This window comes from Zonotrichia leucophrys, chromosome 25 (genome assembly GCF_028769735.1).
Source record: "Zonotrichia leucophrys gambelii isolate GWCS_2022_RI chromosome 25, RI_Zleu_2.0, whole genome shotgun sequence".
NCBI lineage: Eukaryota > Metazoa > Chordata > Aves > Passeriformes > Passerellidae > Zonotrichia > Zonotrichia leucophrys.
In genome coordinates, this window is record NC_088194.1 from 3,561,065 (window position 1) to 3,578,266 (window position 17,202).

A 17,202-nucleotide genomic window follows, 5' to 3' on the forward strand; every position below is an offset into this window, starting at 1 on the left:
TCATTCCCGGGTATTTTCCTGCACATTCCCAGACCATTCCCGGTTATTTTCCCGGATCATTCCCGGTTATTTTCCCGCACATTCCCGGTTATTTTCCCGGATTATTCCCGGATCATTCCCGTGTCATTCCCGGACCCACCCCGCACATTCCCTGCTCTATTCCCGCACATTCCCGGTATTTTCCCGCACATTCCCGTTCCGTACCGGGGCCGTCCCCCGCGTTTCCTGCAGCACCTTCAGCTGCAGTTGGCTCAGCCGGACCCACCCCGCACATTCCCGGTATTTTCCCGCACATTCCCGGTTATTTTCCCGCACATTCCCGTTCCGTACCGGGGCCGTCCCCCGCGTTTCCTGCAGCACCTTCAGCTGCAGTTGGCTCAGCCGGACCCACCCCGCACATTCTGACCATCCCGGTTATTTTCCCGGATCATTCCCGGTTATTTTCCCGGATCATTCCCGGTTATTTTCCCGGATTATTCCCGGATTACTCCCGTCCCGTTCCGTACCGGGGCCGTCCCCCTGGTCTCCTGCAGCACCTTCAGCTGCAGTTGGCTCAGCCGCCGCCGCGCCCCCTCCAGCTGCTCCTCCAGCGCCGCGCCCGCCCCCGGCTGCCGCTGCAGCAGCTCCTGGAAACGCTGGGGGACAGAGAGACCGGGAATCGCGGCGGGGTTCCGGGGAAAACAGCCCGGAAACAGCCCAAATCAGCCTCAAAAACAGCCCGAAACAGCTCAGAAACAGCCCAAAACAGCCCAGAAACAGCCCGAAACAGCCCGAACAGCCCGAAACAGCCCGGAAACAGCCCGAAACAGCCCGGAAACAGCAGGGAATACGGCAGGGCTCGCAGGGAAAACAGCCCCAAAAACAGCCCGGAAACAGCCCAAAACCAGCCCGAAAACAGCCCAAAAACAGCCCCGGAAACAGCCCGGAAACAGCCCCAAAAAAGCCCAAAAACAGCCCAAAAACAGCCCCGAACCAGCCCCAAAAACAGCCCCGAAACAGCCCGAAACAGCCCCGAAACAGCCAGGAATCACGGCAGGGTTCACAGGGAAAACAGCCCAAAAGAGCCGAAAACAGCCCGAAACAGCCAAACAGCCGAAACAGCCAAAAACAGCCCCAAAAACAGACAGGGAATCACGGCAGGGTTCACAGGGAAAACAGCCCCGAAACAGCCCCAAAACAGCCCAAAACCAGCCCAAAAACACACAGGGAATCCTGACAGGGTTCCCAGGGAAAACAGCCCAGAAACAGACAGGGAACTCCCAGAGAAACACGAGAAAACAGCCCAAAAGCAGACAGGGAATTATGGCAGGGTTCACGGAAAAACAGCCCCAAAACAGCCCAAACCAGCCCAAAACTAGACAGGGAATTCCAGCAGGGTTCCCAGGGAAATCCGGGAATACACACAAAAACCAGGCAGGGAATTCTGACAGTGCTCCGAGGGAAAACAGCCCAAAGCCAGAGAGGGAATTCCCAGCAGCATTCCCAGGGAAACCCAGGAAAGCACCCAAAAAATAAAAATTAAAAAAAACCTCCAGAAAAATCAAAAGGAATTCCCAGCCTGGCAGCTCCAGGGATTGAGGGATGGGCTCAGAGGGGTTTTCCTGGGATTTTCCCGGGGTTTTCCGGGAGAAGCAGAAAAAAAAGAGGAGGAAAAGCAAGGGAAAAAGTGGGAAAACGGGAAAGGTGGGAGTACCTGGAACTCGGCCTCCTCCTGGCGCAGCATGTTGCGCAGGATCTGCGCCGCGTGCTTCTGCACCTCGGGGTCCTGCGGGGCCGGGCCGCGGGGTAACGGCAACGGGGCATGGTGGGGATAACGGGGATAACGGGAATGACAGCGGGAATAATGGGAATAACAAGGGGAATAATGGGTATGAGCGGGTTGGGATCCCCTCAGGGAATTCTGGGATCTCCTGGGGGAGTTCTGGGGTCATTTCAGGGAATTTTGAGTTCCCCTCTGGAATCCCGGTGTCCCCCCAGTTCCGGCCCCCCTGCAGTTCCGGTCCCCCCCACAATCCCGCTCCCCCCCACAACCCCGGTCGGTCCCCCCGCAGTTCCGGTCCCCCCACAATCCCGGTGTCCCCCCCACAATCCCGGTGTCCCCCCACAATCCCGGTGCCCCCCACAACCCCGGTCGGTGTCCCCCCCCAATCCCGCCCCCCCCCACAATCCCGGTCGGTCCCCCCACAATCCCGGTGCCCCCCACAATCCCGGTGTCCCCCCCACAATCCCGGTTGGTCCCCCCCAGTTCCGGTCCCCCCACAATCCCAGTGCCCCCCATAATCCCGGTGTCCCCCCCATAATCCCGGTGTCCCCCCCACAATCCCGGTCGGTCCCCCCCAGCTCCGGTCCCCCCCCAATCCCGCTCCCCCCCACAACCCCGGCCGGTGTCCCCGCAGTTCCGCCCCCCGCCCGCCGGTGCCTCACCTGCAGGGGCCGGGGCTCGGTGATGCGCTGGGGGGGCGCCGGGGGAGCCCCCGCGGGCTCGGGCTCGGGCTCGGGCCGGGACCCCGGCGCTGCTCCGGCTCCGGGCGGGGACCCCAGAAGGGTCAGCGCCACGTAGGCACCGGCTGGGGACGGAACGGGCACGGGATGGCGGGGGAACGGCGGGGAACGCGGGGATAACGGGGAAATGTGAGCGGGGATTGGGGGGAATCCACAGGGAAAACTCCAGGGAAAGTCTGGGATGGAGGAAATGTCAGCTGGGATTGCGGGGAAAATCCACAGGGAAAAAAAACTCCAGGGAAACTCTGGGATAATGGGGAAATGTGAGAGGGGATTGTGGGGGAAATCCACAGGGAAAAAATTCCAGAGAAAATCTGGGATAAAGGGGAGGTGAGCTGGGATTGCGGGGAAAATCAACAGAGAAAAAATTCCAGGGAAAGTCTGGGATAGCAGGAAATGTGAGCGGGGATTGTGGGGAAATCCACGGGAAAAACTCCAGGGAATGTCTGGGATAACGGGGAAATGTGAGCGGGGATTGGGGGGAATCCACAGGGAAAACTCCAGGGAAAGTCTGGGGCTGGAAATTCCAGAATTCCCGGAGGATGGAAAACGTCCCCCGCCCCTCGCCCAGCTCCGTGTTCTCCCAGGGAACGGGAGCGGAATTTCAGGAACTCACACTTGATCAACTTCACCACCTCCAGGTGGGAGCTGTTGCTCACCATCGTGCCGTTCACCTGCAAGGGCCGGGAAAGGGCTGGGAAACGGGGATTTACCCAAAAATCCCCCGGGAATGTGGGAAAGGGCTGGGAAACGGGAATTTACCCAAAAATCCCCCGGGAATGTGGGAAGGGGCTGGGAAACGGGAATTTGGGAAAGGGATGAGAAAATGGGAATTTACCCAAAAATTCCCCGGGAATGAGGGAAAAGGGCTGGGAAATGGGAATGTGGGAAAGGGCTGGGAAACGGGAATTTACCCTGGGAATGTGGGAAAGAGCTGGGAAACGGGAATTTACCCAAAAATCCCCCGGGAATGTGGGAAAAGGGCTGGGAAACGGGAATTTGGGAAAGGGATGAGAAAATGGGAATTTTCCCTGGGAATGTGGGGAAGGGCTGGGAAAGGGGAATTTACCCAGAAATTCCCCGGGAATGTGGGAAAGGGATGGGAAACGGGAATGTGGGAAAGGGCTGGGAAACGGGAATTTACCCAAAAATTCCCGGGAATTTGGGAAAAGGGCTGGGAAACGGGAATTTACCCAAAAATTCCCCAGGAATTTGGGAAAGGGCTGGGAAATGGGAATGTGGGAAAGGGCTGGGAAACGGGAATTTACCCCAAAATCCCCCGGGAATGTGGGAAAAGGGCTGGGAAACGGGAATTTGGGAAAGGGCTGGGAAATGGGAATGTGGGAAAGGGCTGGGAAACAGGAATTTACCCAAAAATCCCCCAGGAATGTGGGAAAAGGGCTGGGAAACGGGAATTTACCCCAAAATCCCCCGGGAATGTGGGAAAAGGGCTGGGAAACGGGAATTTACCCAAAAATCCCCGGGAATGTGGGAAAGGGCTGGGAAACGGGAATTTGGGAAAGGGATGAGAAAATGGGAATTTTCCCTGGGAATGTGGGGAAGGGCTGGGAAAGGGGAATTTACCCAGAAATTCCCGGGAATGTGGGAAAGGGCTGGAAAACGGGAATTTACCCAAAAATTCCCCGGGAATTTGGGAAAGGGATGAGAAAATGGGAATTTTCCCTGGGAATGTGGGGAAGGGCTGGGAAAGGGGAATTTCCCGGAATTGTGAATTTCCCGTGTCCGGGATCGCCCACCTTGAGGATGCGGTCGCCCTCCTGCACGCCGGCCCTCATGGCAGCCCCACCTGTGCACAGCAGGGTCAGGGCAGCCCCCGAGCGATTCCGGAACCTTCCAGGGGGCTCCGCACCCCCCGGCCCCCAAAACCCCCCAAAACCCCCCCAAACTGGGACATTTCCCAAGGAAAACCCCGCAGTTCTGCCACGTTTTCCCCACAGTTCTCCCACATTTTTGTGCTATTTTTCCCCCCCATTTTTCTCCTTTCTCCCCCCATTTTTCTCCCCCCAGCTGAGGATGGGGATGGATGAGGGGCCCCCTGGGGATTGTCCAGCCTGTCCAGCCCTCTGTCCACCCCAGTGTCCAGCTGTGTCCACCCCATGTCCATCCCTGTGTCCACCCCAGTGTCCAGCTGTGTCCACCCCATTTCCATCCCTCTGTCCACCCCAGTGTCCAGCTGTGTCCACCCCATGCCATCCTTGTGTCCATCCCCAGTGTCCAGCTGTGTCCACCCCATGTCCATCCCTCTGTCCACCCAGTGTCCAGCTCTGTCCATCCCCATGTCCATCCCTATGTCCACCCCAGTGTCCAGCTGTGTCCATCCCCATGTCCATCCCTGTGTCCATCCCCAGTGTCCAGTTGTGTCCACCCCATGTCCATCCTCGTGTCCATCCCCATGTCCATCCCTGTGTCCACCCCGTGTCCATCCCTGTGTCCATCCCTGCCCATCCCCGTCTCTACTGTGTCCATCCCTGTCCATCCCAGGGTCCATCCCCATGTCCAGCAGTGTCCACCCTGTGCCCAGCCATGTCCATCCCCGTGTCCATCCCCGTGTCCATCCCCATGCCCAGCCATGTCCATCCTCGTGTCCAGCAGTATCCACCCTGTGCCCAGCAGTGTCCCCCCGCACCCACCCTCGTGCCAGTCAGTGTCCATCCCCGTGTCCATCCCCATGTCCATCCCCGTGTCCATCCCTATGTCCATCCTTGTGTCCATCCCTGTCCATCCCTATGTCCACCCTGTGTCCATCCCTGTCCATCCCCGTGTCCAGCTGTGTCCCCCCCTGCACCCACCCCGTGCCGGTCAGTGTCCATCAGTGCCCACCCCAGTGTCCACCCCAGTGCCCATCCCAGTGTCCATCCCAGTGTCCATCCCAGTGTCCATCCCCGTACCCACCCCCGTGCCGGTCAGTGTCCATCAGTGCCCAGCCCAGTGTCCATCCCCGTGTCCATCCCCGTGTCCATTCCCGTGCCCAGCAGTGTCCACCCCCGTGCCGGTCAGTGTCCACCCCGTGTCCATCCCCGTGCCCACCCATGTCCATCCCGTGTCCATCCCCGTGTCCATCCCCGTGTCCATCCCTGTGTCCGTCAGTGCCCACCCCGTGCCCACCCCCGTGCTGGTCAGTGTCCATCCCCGTGTCCATCCCCGTGTCCAGCCCCGTGCCCACCCCCGTGTCCCCCCGCACGCACCGGGCCGCACGGACTGCACCAGCACCACGCGGTCGCCGCTGACGGTGAAGCCGAAGCCATGCTGGTCCCGCTGGATGATCACGCAGCGCTGCACCAGCCCTGCCGCCGGCACGGACACACGGACACACGGACACACGGACACACGGACAGCGACAGGGACACACGGACAGGGACAGACGGACAGACACACGGACAGGGACACACGGACAGACAGAGGGACAGGAGCGAGAGCAGGCAGTGAGGCTCCGGGCTCCGGGTGCTCCAGGGCCTGCAGGGCCTCGGGGTCACTGCCCAGCCCCGGCCACCAGGGCCTGTCCACTCTGACCCCACGGACACTGCCCAGCCCTGACCCCATGGACACTGTCCACTCTGACCCCATGGTCACTGCCCACTCTGACCCCATGGTCACTGTCTAGCCTGACCCCATGGACACTGTCCATCCCTGACCCCACGGACACTGTCCATCCTGACCCCATGGTCACTGTCCACTCTGACCCCACGGACACTGCCCACTCTGACCCCATGGACACTGTCCAGCCCTGACCCCATGGACACTGCCCAGCCCTGACCCCATGGACACTGTCCACTCTGACCCATGGACACTGTCCACTCTGACCCCATGGACACTGTCCACTCTGACCCCATGGTCACTGCCCACTCTGACCCCATGGACACTGTCCACTCTGACCCCATGGACACTGTCCATCCCTGACCCCACGGACACTGCCCAGCCCTGACCCCACGGACACTGCCAACCCCTGACCCCACGGACACTGTCCACTCTGACCCCGTGGTCACTGTCCATCCCTGACCCCATGGTCACTGTCCACTCTGACCCCATGGACACTACACACCCCTGACCCCGTGGTCACTGCCCACCCTGACCCCACGGACACTGTCCACCCCTGACCCCACGGACACTGCCCACTCTGACCCCACGGACACTGTCCATCCCTGACCCCATGGACACTGTCCACTCTGACCCCATGGACACTGTCCACTCTGACCCCACGGACACTGTCCACTCTGACCCCATGGACACTGTCCAGCCCTGACCCCATGGACACTGTCCACTCTGACCCCATGGACACTGTCCACTCTGACCCCATGGTCACTGCCCAGCCCTGACCCCATGGACACTGTCCAGCCCTGACCCCATGGTCACTGTCCATCCCTGACCCCATGGTCACTGTCCATCCCTGACCCCGTGGTCACTGCCCACCCCTGACCCCATGGTCACTGTCCACTCTGACCCACGGACACTGCCCAGCCCTGACCCCATGGTCACTGTCCACTCTGACCCATGGACACTGCCCACTCCTGACCCCATGGTCACTGTCCACTCTGACCCCATGGTCACTGCCCACTCTGACCCCATGGTCACTGCCCAGCCTGACCCACGGACACTGCCCAGCCCTGACCCCACGGACACTGCCCAGCCCTGACCCCATGGACACTGTCCAGCCCTGATCCCATGGACACTGCCCACTCCTGACCCCATGGTCACTGTCCACTCTGACCCCATGGTCACTGTCCACTCTGACCCCACGGACACTGCCCACTCTGACCCCAAGGTCACTGTCCACTCCTGACCCCATGGTCACTGTCCACCCTGACCCCATGGTCACTGTCCATCCCTGATCCCATGGACACTGCCCACTCCTGACCCCATGGACACTGTCCACTCTGACCCCATGGTCACTGTCCACTTGACCCACGGACACTGCCCACTCCTGACCCCATGGACACTGTCCACTCTGACCCCATGGTCACTGTCCACTCGCTGACCCATGGTCACTGTCCAGCCCTGACCCATGGTCACTGTCCATCCTGATCCCATGGACACTGCCCACTCCTGACCCCATGGACACTGTCCACTCTGACCCCATGGTCACTGTCCATGCCCTGACCCCATGGACACTGCCCAGCCCTGACCCATGGTCACTGCCAGCCTGACCCCACGGACACTGTCCACTCTGACCCCACGGACACTGTCCAGCCCTGACCCCATGGCACTGCCCACTCTGACCCCATGACACTGTCCACTCTGACCCCATGGTCACGCCCAGCCCTGACCCCATGGACACTGCCCACTCTGACCCCACGGAACACTGTCCACTCTGACCCCATGGTCACTGCCCACTCCTGACCCCATGGACACTGTCCACTCTGACCCCATGGACACTGCCCAGCCCTGACCCCATGGACACTGTCCACTCTGACCCCATGGACACTGCCCACTCCTGACCCTGTGGTCACTGTCCATCCCTGACCCCACGGTCACTGCCCACCCCTGACCCCATGGTCACTGTCCATCCCTGACCCCATGGACACTGCCCAGCCCTGACCCCATGGACACTGCCCAGCCCTGACCCCATGGTCACTGTCCAGCCCTGACCCCACTGAGTGCCCACTGAGTGCCCGCAGAGTGACCCCTGTGTGACCCCAGAGTGCCCATGAGTGCCCATGAGTGACCCCAGAGTGCCCATGGGTGCCCATGAGTGACCCCTGTATGAGTGCCCATGAGTGACCATGAGTGCCCACGAGTGACCATGGGTGCCCATGAGTGCCCATGAGTGCCCATGAGTGACCATGAGTGACCATGAGTGCCCATGAGTGCCCACGAGTGACCATGAGTGCCCATGAGTGCCCATGAGTGCCCATGGGTGACCATGAGTGCCCATGAGTGACCCCAGAGTGCCCATGAGTGCCCATGAGTGCCCACAGTGACCATGGGTGACCACGAGTGACCGTTCCCACCTGCGCTGTCGCCGCTGTCCGGGGCTGGCCGGGGGTGTCCGGGCGATCTCCGCTCCGAGGGGGCCTCGAGGGACGGGGGGAGGCTGCTCAACCTGGGGGGATGGACAGAGTGACCACTGGGCAGCCAGGACAGACGGACAGAGTGACCGCTGGGCAGCCAGGACAGACAGAGTGACCGCTGGGCAGCCAGGACAGAGTGACCGCTGGGCAGCCAGGACAGAGTGACCACTGGGCACTGCCAGGACAGACGGACACAGTGACCGCTGGGCACTGCCAGGACAGACAGAGTGACCACTGGGCAGCCAGGACAGACGGACAGAGTGACCGCTGGGCAGCGCCAGGACAGAGTGACGCTGGGCAGCCAGGACACAGAGTGACCACTGGGCAGAGCCAGGACAGAGTGACTGCTGGGCAGCCAGGACAGACGGACACAGTGACCGCTGGGCAGCGCCAGGACAGACGGAGTGACCGCTGGGCAGCGCCAGGACAGACAGACAGAGTGACCGCTGGGCAGCCAGGACAGACGGAGTGACCGCTGGGCAGCGCCAGGACAGACAGACAGAGTGACCGCTGGGCAGCCAGGACAGACAGAGTGACCGCTGGGCAGCGCCAGGACAGACAGACAGAGTGACCGCTGGGCAGCCAGGACAGACAGAGTGACCGCTGGGCAGCCAGGACAGACAGACAGAGTGACCGCTGGGCAGCCAGGACAGAGTGACCGCTGGGCAGCCAGGACAGACAGAGTGACCGCTGGGCAGCCAGGACAGAGTGACCGCTGGGCAGCGCCAGGACAGACAGAGTGACCGCTGGGCACTGCCAGGACAGAGTGACCGCTGGGCAGCCAGGACAGACGGACAGAGTGACCGCTGGGCAGCGCCAGGACAGACAGAGTGACCGCTGGGCAGTGCCAGGACAGACGGACAGAGTGGTCACTGGGCAGCGCCAGGACAGACAGAGTGACCGCTGGGCAGCGCCAGGACAGATGGACAGAGTGACCACTGGGCAGCGCCAGGACAGACAGAGTGACCACTGGGCAGCCAGGACAGACGGACAGAGTGACCACTGGGCAGCCAGGACAGACGGACAGAGTGACCGCTGGGCAGCGCCAGGACAGACAGAGTGACTGCTGGGCAGTGCCAGGACAGACAGAGTGACCGCTGGGCAGCCAGGACAGACGGACAGAGTGACCGCTGGGCAGCGCCAGGACAGACAGAGTGACCGCTGGGCAGCCAGGACAGATGGACAGAGTGACCGCTGGGCAGCCAGGACAGAGTGACCGCTGGGCAGCGCCAGGACAGACGGAGTGACCACTGGGCACTGCCAGGACAGACGGACACAGTGACCGCTGGGCACTGCCAGGACAGACGGACACAGTGACCGCTGGGCAGCGCCAGGACAGACGGACAGAGTGACCACTGGGCAGTGCCAGGACAGACTGACAGAGTGACCGCTGGGCAGCGCCAGGACAGAGTGACCGCTGGGCAGCCAGGACAGACGGACACAGTGACCACTGGGCAGTGCCAGGACAGACAGACAGAGTGACCACTGGGCAGCCAGGACAGACGGACAGAGTGACCGCTGGGCAGCCAGGACAGACAGAGTGACCGCTGGGCAGCCAGGATAGACAGACGGACAGAGTGACCGCTGGGCAGCCAGGATAGAGTGACCGCTGGGCACTGCCAGGACAGACGGACACAGCCCAGGACAGACGGACATGGCCCAGGACAGATGGACACGGCCCAGGACAGACGGACACGGCCCAGGACAGACGGACACGGCCCAGGACAGACGGACACGGCCCAGGACAGACGGACACAGCCCAGGACAGACGGACACAGCCCAGGACAGACGGACATGGCCCAGGACAGACGGACACGGCCCAGGACAGACGGACACGGCCCAGGACAGACGGACACGGCCCCTGGGCACCGCCAGGACAGCCGGGGCTTAACCAGGCTATAAAAAACTCGTTTAATTCGGATTAATTAAAGCTCCTTAATTGCCTCGGGGGCGGCCCGGCCGCGGCCGTTCCCACAGTAATTCCCACAGCAAAAATTCATTCCCACAACAATTCCCAAAATTCCCAAAATTCCCAAAATTCCCAAAATCCCAGGGGCGCCTCCGGAGGGACCCCAGCCCTGCCCGCCCCTCCCAGCTCCCCAAAAATCCAAAATTCCCCAAAAATCCGGAGCTTGGAATGGGCAGAAATTCCCTTTTCCCACCATTTCTGCCCACTGGGTTCCTTCCCACAGCTGGAAAATCCCACAGAAACCTGGGATGAACCACACGGAAAGCAGGAAAAATGGGGAAAATTCCGATTTTCCAGCATTTCCGACCCCTCAATTCCCTCACACCGAGGTTTTCCAAGGAAAACCAGAATTCCAGGGGAACGGGGGGGACATGGAGGGTTCTTCCCATAAAATTCCCAAGTGTTTTTATTGGGAATCCCGAAATTTCCAGATTTTCCCTCAATCCCAACCCCTCCCGGCCATTCCCAGCTTTATTTTGGGGTCTGGGAATCCCAAAAGGAGCCAGAATTCCCAAAATCCCTCAATTTTTCACATTAAAAAATTCCCAATTCCCAACCTCAACGGGGAACGGGAATTCCGTCCCTGCCATTCCCAAATCCACGAAAACCCCCAGGGGAAAATTTTTTAGTTTTTATATTTATATTTATATTTTAATTTTTATATTAATTTATATAATTAAATTTTTTAATTTTTATATTTTTATATTTATATTTTTATATTTATATTAAATATAAAAATATTAAATATTTTTATATTTAATTTTATTTTTTTTATATATTTTTATATTTTTTAATTTTTATATTTTTATTTTTTTCCCCCCGCATTGCGAGGGAGGAATTCCAGGGTTCGGGATTTTCTCTGGATTTGCAACATTTTGGTTTTTCCCTCGCTGCCAAACCCGGGGGCTGCGGCTCCGCTGCCCTGCCCGCAAAAACACCACGGAAAACACAGAAAAACCGGGATTTTCCCCATTTTCATGCTCTGAACCCCGCGCTGCCCCACCCCTCTGGGCGCTTTTCCAGCCGGGAACCCCAAAATTTTTATGGGAAGGAACCCAGTGGGGAGAAATGTTGGAAAATTGAATTTTCCCCCCCATTTTTCCTTTTTTAAAAGTGGTTTTTCCCCAAATTTTGGTGGATTTTCCAACCGGGAATTCCGATTCCAATGTGGGAAGGAACCCAGTGGGGAGAAATGTTGGGAAATGGGAATTTTCCCCCCATTTTTCCTTTTTTAAAAGTGGTTTTTCCCCAAATTTTGGTGGATTTTCCAACCGGGAATTCCGATTCCAATGTGGGAAGGAACCCAGGGGTCAGAAATGTTGGGAAATGGGAATTTTCCCCCATTTTTCCTGCTTTAAACGTGGTTTTTTCCAGGTTTCCATGGGATTTTCCAGCTGGGAATTCCAATCCTGCTTTAGGTAGGAAGCCACTGGTCAGAAATGTTGGGAAATGGGAAATTTCCCCCATTTTTTCCTGCTTTAAACGTGGTTTTTCCCCAAATTTTGGTGGATTTTCCAACCGGGAATTCCAATCCTGCTTTAGGTAGGAAGCCATTGCTCAGAAATGTTGGGAAATGGGAATTTTCCCCCCATTTTTCCTGCTTTAAATGTGGTTTATCCCAGATTTTGGTGGATTTTCCCATTGGGAATTCCAATCTCATTGTGGGAAAGAACCCGGTGGGCAGAAATGTTGGGAAATTGGAATTTTCCCCATTTTTTCCTATTTTAAACGTGGTTTATCCTGAATTTCCATGGGATTTTCCAGCTGGGAATTCCAACTCCAGTGTGGGAAGGAAGCCACTGGGGAGAAATGTTGGGAAATTGGAATTTTCCCCATTTTCTCCTATTTTAAACGTGGTTTATCCTGAATTTCCATGGGATTCCACTGGGAATTCCAATCCTGTTTTAGGGTAGGAAGCCAGTGGTCAGAAATCTTGGGAAAAGGGAATTTTTCCCATTTTTTCTATTTCAAACGTGGTTTATCCCAGGTTTCCGTGGGATTTTCCAGCTGGGAAGGGCAGAAATGTTGGGAAATTGGAATTTTTCCCATTTTTCCTATTTCAAACGTGGTTTTTCCCAAGTTTCCATAGGATTCCAATCCTGTTTTACGTGGGAACCCATTGGCCAGGAATGCTGGAAAACAGGAATTTTTTTCCCTGTTTTTCCTGCTTTCAACTCTGGTTTATCCCGGGTTTCCGTGGGATTTTCCATGGAACCCCAAAGGCTTTTTTGGGAAGGGATCCCAGCGCCCGGATTTTCCCCATTTTTCCATTTTTCAATGTGGTTTCTCCCAGATTTTGGTGGATTTTCCATGGAACCCCAAAGGCTTTTTTGGGAAGGGATCCCAGCGACCCCGGACGTTGGAAATTGGGGATTTTTCCCCATTTTCGCAGCCGGGTTTTTGTGGTTTTGTTTTTCCGGGAATTCTGCGTGGGAATGGCGCCGGAAGCTGCTCCCGGCTGGGTAATGATTAACGTAATGATTGATTAACGTAATGATTGATTAACGTTAATGATTAACGGGAGCCGCTCCTGGAAAAGCAAAAACCGGGAAGGACGAGTGGGAATTCCCAACCCCGGAATTCCTGCCCCAAGGGAACAACAGCATTTATCCCTGAAATCCCAAATAAAACAGCCAGAAAATCCTGGAATTCTATGGGATGGGAAAGATCCTTAAATCCCCAAAAAATCCCACCCTGATCTCGATAAAATCCAGGATTTATCCCTGAAATCCCAAATAAAACAGCCCAGAAAATCCTGGAATTCTTTGGGATGGAAAAGACCCTTAAATCCCAAAAATTCCAGATTGATTTCGATCCCAGGGATGGAAACCCATGGGATAAAATCCAGGAATCCCAAATAAAACAGCCCATAAATCCTGGAATTCTTTGGGATAGGAAAAGATCCTTAAATCCCAAAAAATCCCACCCTGATCTCGATAAAATCCAGGATTTATCCCTGAAATCCCAAATAATCCTGGCCAGAAAATCCTGGAATTCTATGGGATGGGAAAGATCCATAAATCCCAGAAAATCCCATCCTGATTCTGATCGCAGGGACATTCCCACCATCCCAGAGATCCATGGAATAACCTGGGATAAAATCCAGGATTTATCCCTGAAATCCCAAATAAAACAGCCCAGAAAATCCTGGAATTCTATGGGATGGGAAAGATCCTTAAATCCCAGAAAATCCCACCCGGATCTCGATAAAATCCAGGATTTATCCCTGAAATCCCAAATCATCCAACCAATAAATCCAGGAATTCTATGGGATGGAAAAGATCCTTAAATCCCAAAAAATCCCACCCTGATCTCGATAAAATCCAGGATTTATCCCTGAAATCCCAAATAAAACAGCCCATAAATCCAGGAATTCTTTGGGATGGAAAAGATCCTTAAATCCCCAAAAATCCCACCCGGATTCCGATCCCAGGGATGGAAACCCATGGGATAAAATCCAGGATTTATCCCTGAAATCCCAAATAATCCAACCAATAAATCCTGGAATTCTTTGGGATGGGAAAGATCCATAAATCCCCAAAAATCCCACCCGGATTCCGACCCCAGGGATGGAAACCCATGGGATAAAATCCAGGATTTATCCCTGAAATCCCAAATAAACCAGGTCAGAAAATCCTGGAATTCTTTGGGATGGAAAAGATCCTTAAATCCCAAAAATTCCAGATTTCGATTTCGATCCCAGGGATGGAAACCCATGGGATAAAATCCAGGATTTATCCCTGAAATCCCAAATAATCCAACCAGAAAATCCTGGAATTCTTTGGGATGGAAAAGATCCTTAAATCCCAGAAAATCCCACCATAATTCCAATCCCAGACACATTCCCACCATCCCAGGGATTGAAATCCACGGGATAAAATCCAGGAATCCCAAATAATCCAGGCCAGGGAATTCTGGAATTCTTTGGGACGGAAAAAGCAGAAAAAAATCCTGGAATTTGGTGGGAAAACGATCCCAGAAATTCCTGGGATCTGCTTCTCTCCCCGGACCCCAAACTCCTCATTTTTCACCCAAATCCGTGTGGGAAATGCCGTGGCTGCAGCGGCGATCCCGACCCAGGAATCCTCAGCAAAATTCCCGAATTTATCCCAGAAAAACCTTCCAGGGTTTTCCAAGGGTTTATCCCACAATAATATATCCCAAATTTGGTTTAAAATGGAGCAAAACAAACAGGAAAAAGCCAATTCCCAGTGAGGGACACTGGAAATATCCCAGAAATCAGAGAGGTTTGGGATATTCCCCCCCCCACGCTCCCAAAATCCCGGGATTTTATCCCAAAACGCTGCAAGGATGGGGTGGGCCCCTCAGAAACCCCAAAATCCCGGAATTTTATCCCAAATTCCCGTCTTTTCCCCCAAGGAATGGGGTGAGGGCCCCAGGACGAGCTGAGCCCCCTCCCAGATCCCCCAAAGCCCCAAAATCCCAGAGTTTCAGCCCAAAATCGCAGAATTTCACCCCAAGGCACCGCAGGGACGGGGCAGCAGCTCCACCCTGATCCAAATCCCTTCCTCTGAGCCCCCAGAGCCCCAAAATCCCAGATTTTCACCCCAAATCGCTGCTTTTCCCCCAAGACGTGGGGCGGGAGGTGCAGACCGGGCTGAGCCCCCTCCCAGAGGCCCAAAATCCCCGAATTTCACCCCAAAACACCCCAAATCTCTGCGTTTCACCCCAAAACACCCCAAAACCTCAGTGTTTCACACCAAAACACCCCAAATCTCTGCGTTTCACCCCAAAACACCCCAAATCCCGGCATTTCACCCCAAATCACTGCAGGGGTGGGGTGGGGGGTCCAGGACGAGCTGAGCCCCCTCCCAGAGCCCCAAAATCCCCGAATTTCACCCCAAAACACCCCAAATCCCGGCATTTCCCCCAAAACACCCCAAATCCCGGCATTTCACCCCAAATCCCGGCATTTCCCCCAAAACACCCCAGATCCCAGCATTTCACCCCAAATCCCAGCGCTTCACCCCCAAAACACCCCAAACCCCGGCGTTTCACCCCAAACACCCCAAATCCCGGCATTTCCCCCCCAAACACCCTAAATCCCGGCATTTCCCCCAAAACACCCCAGATCCCAGCATTTCACCCCAAATCCCGGCGTTTCACCCCCAAACACCCCAAATCCCGGCATTTCCCCCCAAATCCCAGCGCTTCACCCCAAAACACCCCAAACCCCGGCGTTTCACCCCCAAACACCCCAAATCCCGGCGTTTCACCCCAAACCCCTGCAGGGACCGGCTGCGGGCTCCAGCACGAGCCGAGCCCCCTCCTACGAGCCCCAAAACCCCCGAATTTCACCCCAAATTCCCGAATTTCACCCCAAACCGCCGCTCTCCCCCCTCGGAGCAGCCGAGCCCCCTCCCCGCTCCCCGCAGCCCCAAACCCGCCCGATTTCGCCCCAAAGCCGCGTCCCCCCCTCCCCAAGGGCGGCGGGCTCTCCCCCTCAGGCCGAGCCCCGTCCCCTTTTCCCCGCTTTTCCCCCGTTTCCCCCCGGCCCGGGGTCGCCCCTCAGCCCGTACCTGTCCGGGGCCTGCGGAGGCCTCACGCTCATGGTGGAGCTCGGTCAGGGCAGCGCCCGGAGCCGCCGCCCCGCTCCGGCCGGCCCCGCCACCATGCCCGGCCGCGGCGGCTGCGGCGGCGGCCTCGGGGGGCCCCGAGCGAGCCCCGCGGGGCCCCGAGCGAACCCGCCGGGCTGCGGTTCGGTGCCGGCCCGGCCGAGCGGGGCTCCCCCTGCCGCCCTGCCCTGCCTGCCGCGGGGGCCGGGCTGAGGGAGAGGCCTGGAGGCCGCTCCCAATCCCCGGGCTCGCCCGGCCCCCCGCGCCCGGCACGGCGGGGCAGCGCCCGCGGCGGCTGAGGGGCGGCGGGGAGCGGGCGGGGACGGAGCGGGGGAGGGAGGGAGGGAGGGAGCGGGGGGACACGGGGACAGTGCGGGGGACAGTGAGTGACCGCGGGGTGTGAGGGGACACTGAGTGAGTGACCTGGGGGTGTGAGGGGACACTGAGTGACCTGGGGGTGTGAGGGGACAGTGAGTGACCGCGGGGTGCGGGGGACACTGAGTGACCGCGGGGTGCGGGGGACACTGAGTGACCGCGGGGTGTGAGAGGACACTGAGTGACCTCGGGGTGCGGGGGACACTGAGTGACCGCGGGGTGCGGGAGATAAAGGGGGACAGACAGGGAACAGTGTGATGTGGGGGTGTGAGGGACACTGAGTGACCGCGGGGTGCGGGGGACAGTGAGTGACCTCGGGGTGTGAGGGGACACTGAGTGACCGCGGGGTGCGGGGGACACTGAGTGACCGCGGGGTGCGGGAGATAAAGGGGGACACAAGGACAGTGTGGATGTGGGGGTGTGAGGGGACAGTGAGTGACCTCGGGGTGCGGAGGACACGAGACAGTGACAGGGACACGGTGATCTTGGGGTGCGGGGGACACGGGACAGGGAGGGGGACACGGTGACCTCGGGGTGTGAGGGACAGAGAGTGACCTTGGGGTGCGGGAGGTGAGGGGGACAGTGAAGGGGACACGGTGACCTCGGGGTGTGAGGGACACTGAGTGACCTCGGGGTGCGGGAGATAAAGGGGACAGATAGGGGAACAGTGTGGATGTGGGGGTGTGAGAGGACACTGAGTGACCGCGGGACAGTGCGGGGACACTGAGTGACCGCGGGGTGTGGGGGACACTGA

At 57.7% G+C, this 17,202-nt stretch overlaps 1 protein-coding gene across 1 annotated transcript; it reads right to left on the reverse strand.

The window, feature by feature from the left end:
- Positions 1-156: 156 nt before the first annotated feature.
- LOC135457647 (rho guanine nucleotide exchange factor 11-like) lies at positions 157-16,242 on the reverse strand. Its single transcript, XM_064732344.1, has 9 exons — positions 16,038-16,242; positions 8,469-8,560; positions 5,709-5,807; positions 4,260-4,309; positions 3,119-3,176; positions 2,425-2,567; positions 1,694-1,765; positions 507-635; positions 157-366 (listed from the first exon to the last, which is right to left on the reverse strand). Exons 1-9 carry the CDS (start codon positions 16,067-16,069, stop codon positions 157-159), a joined length of 885 nt encoding a protein of 294 aa, XP_064588414.1. The 5' UTR covers positions 16,070-16,242.
- Positions 16,243-17,202: the final 960 nt, after the last annotated feature.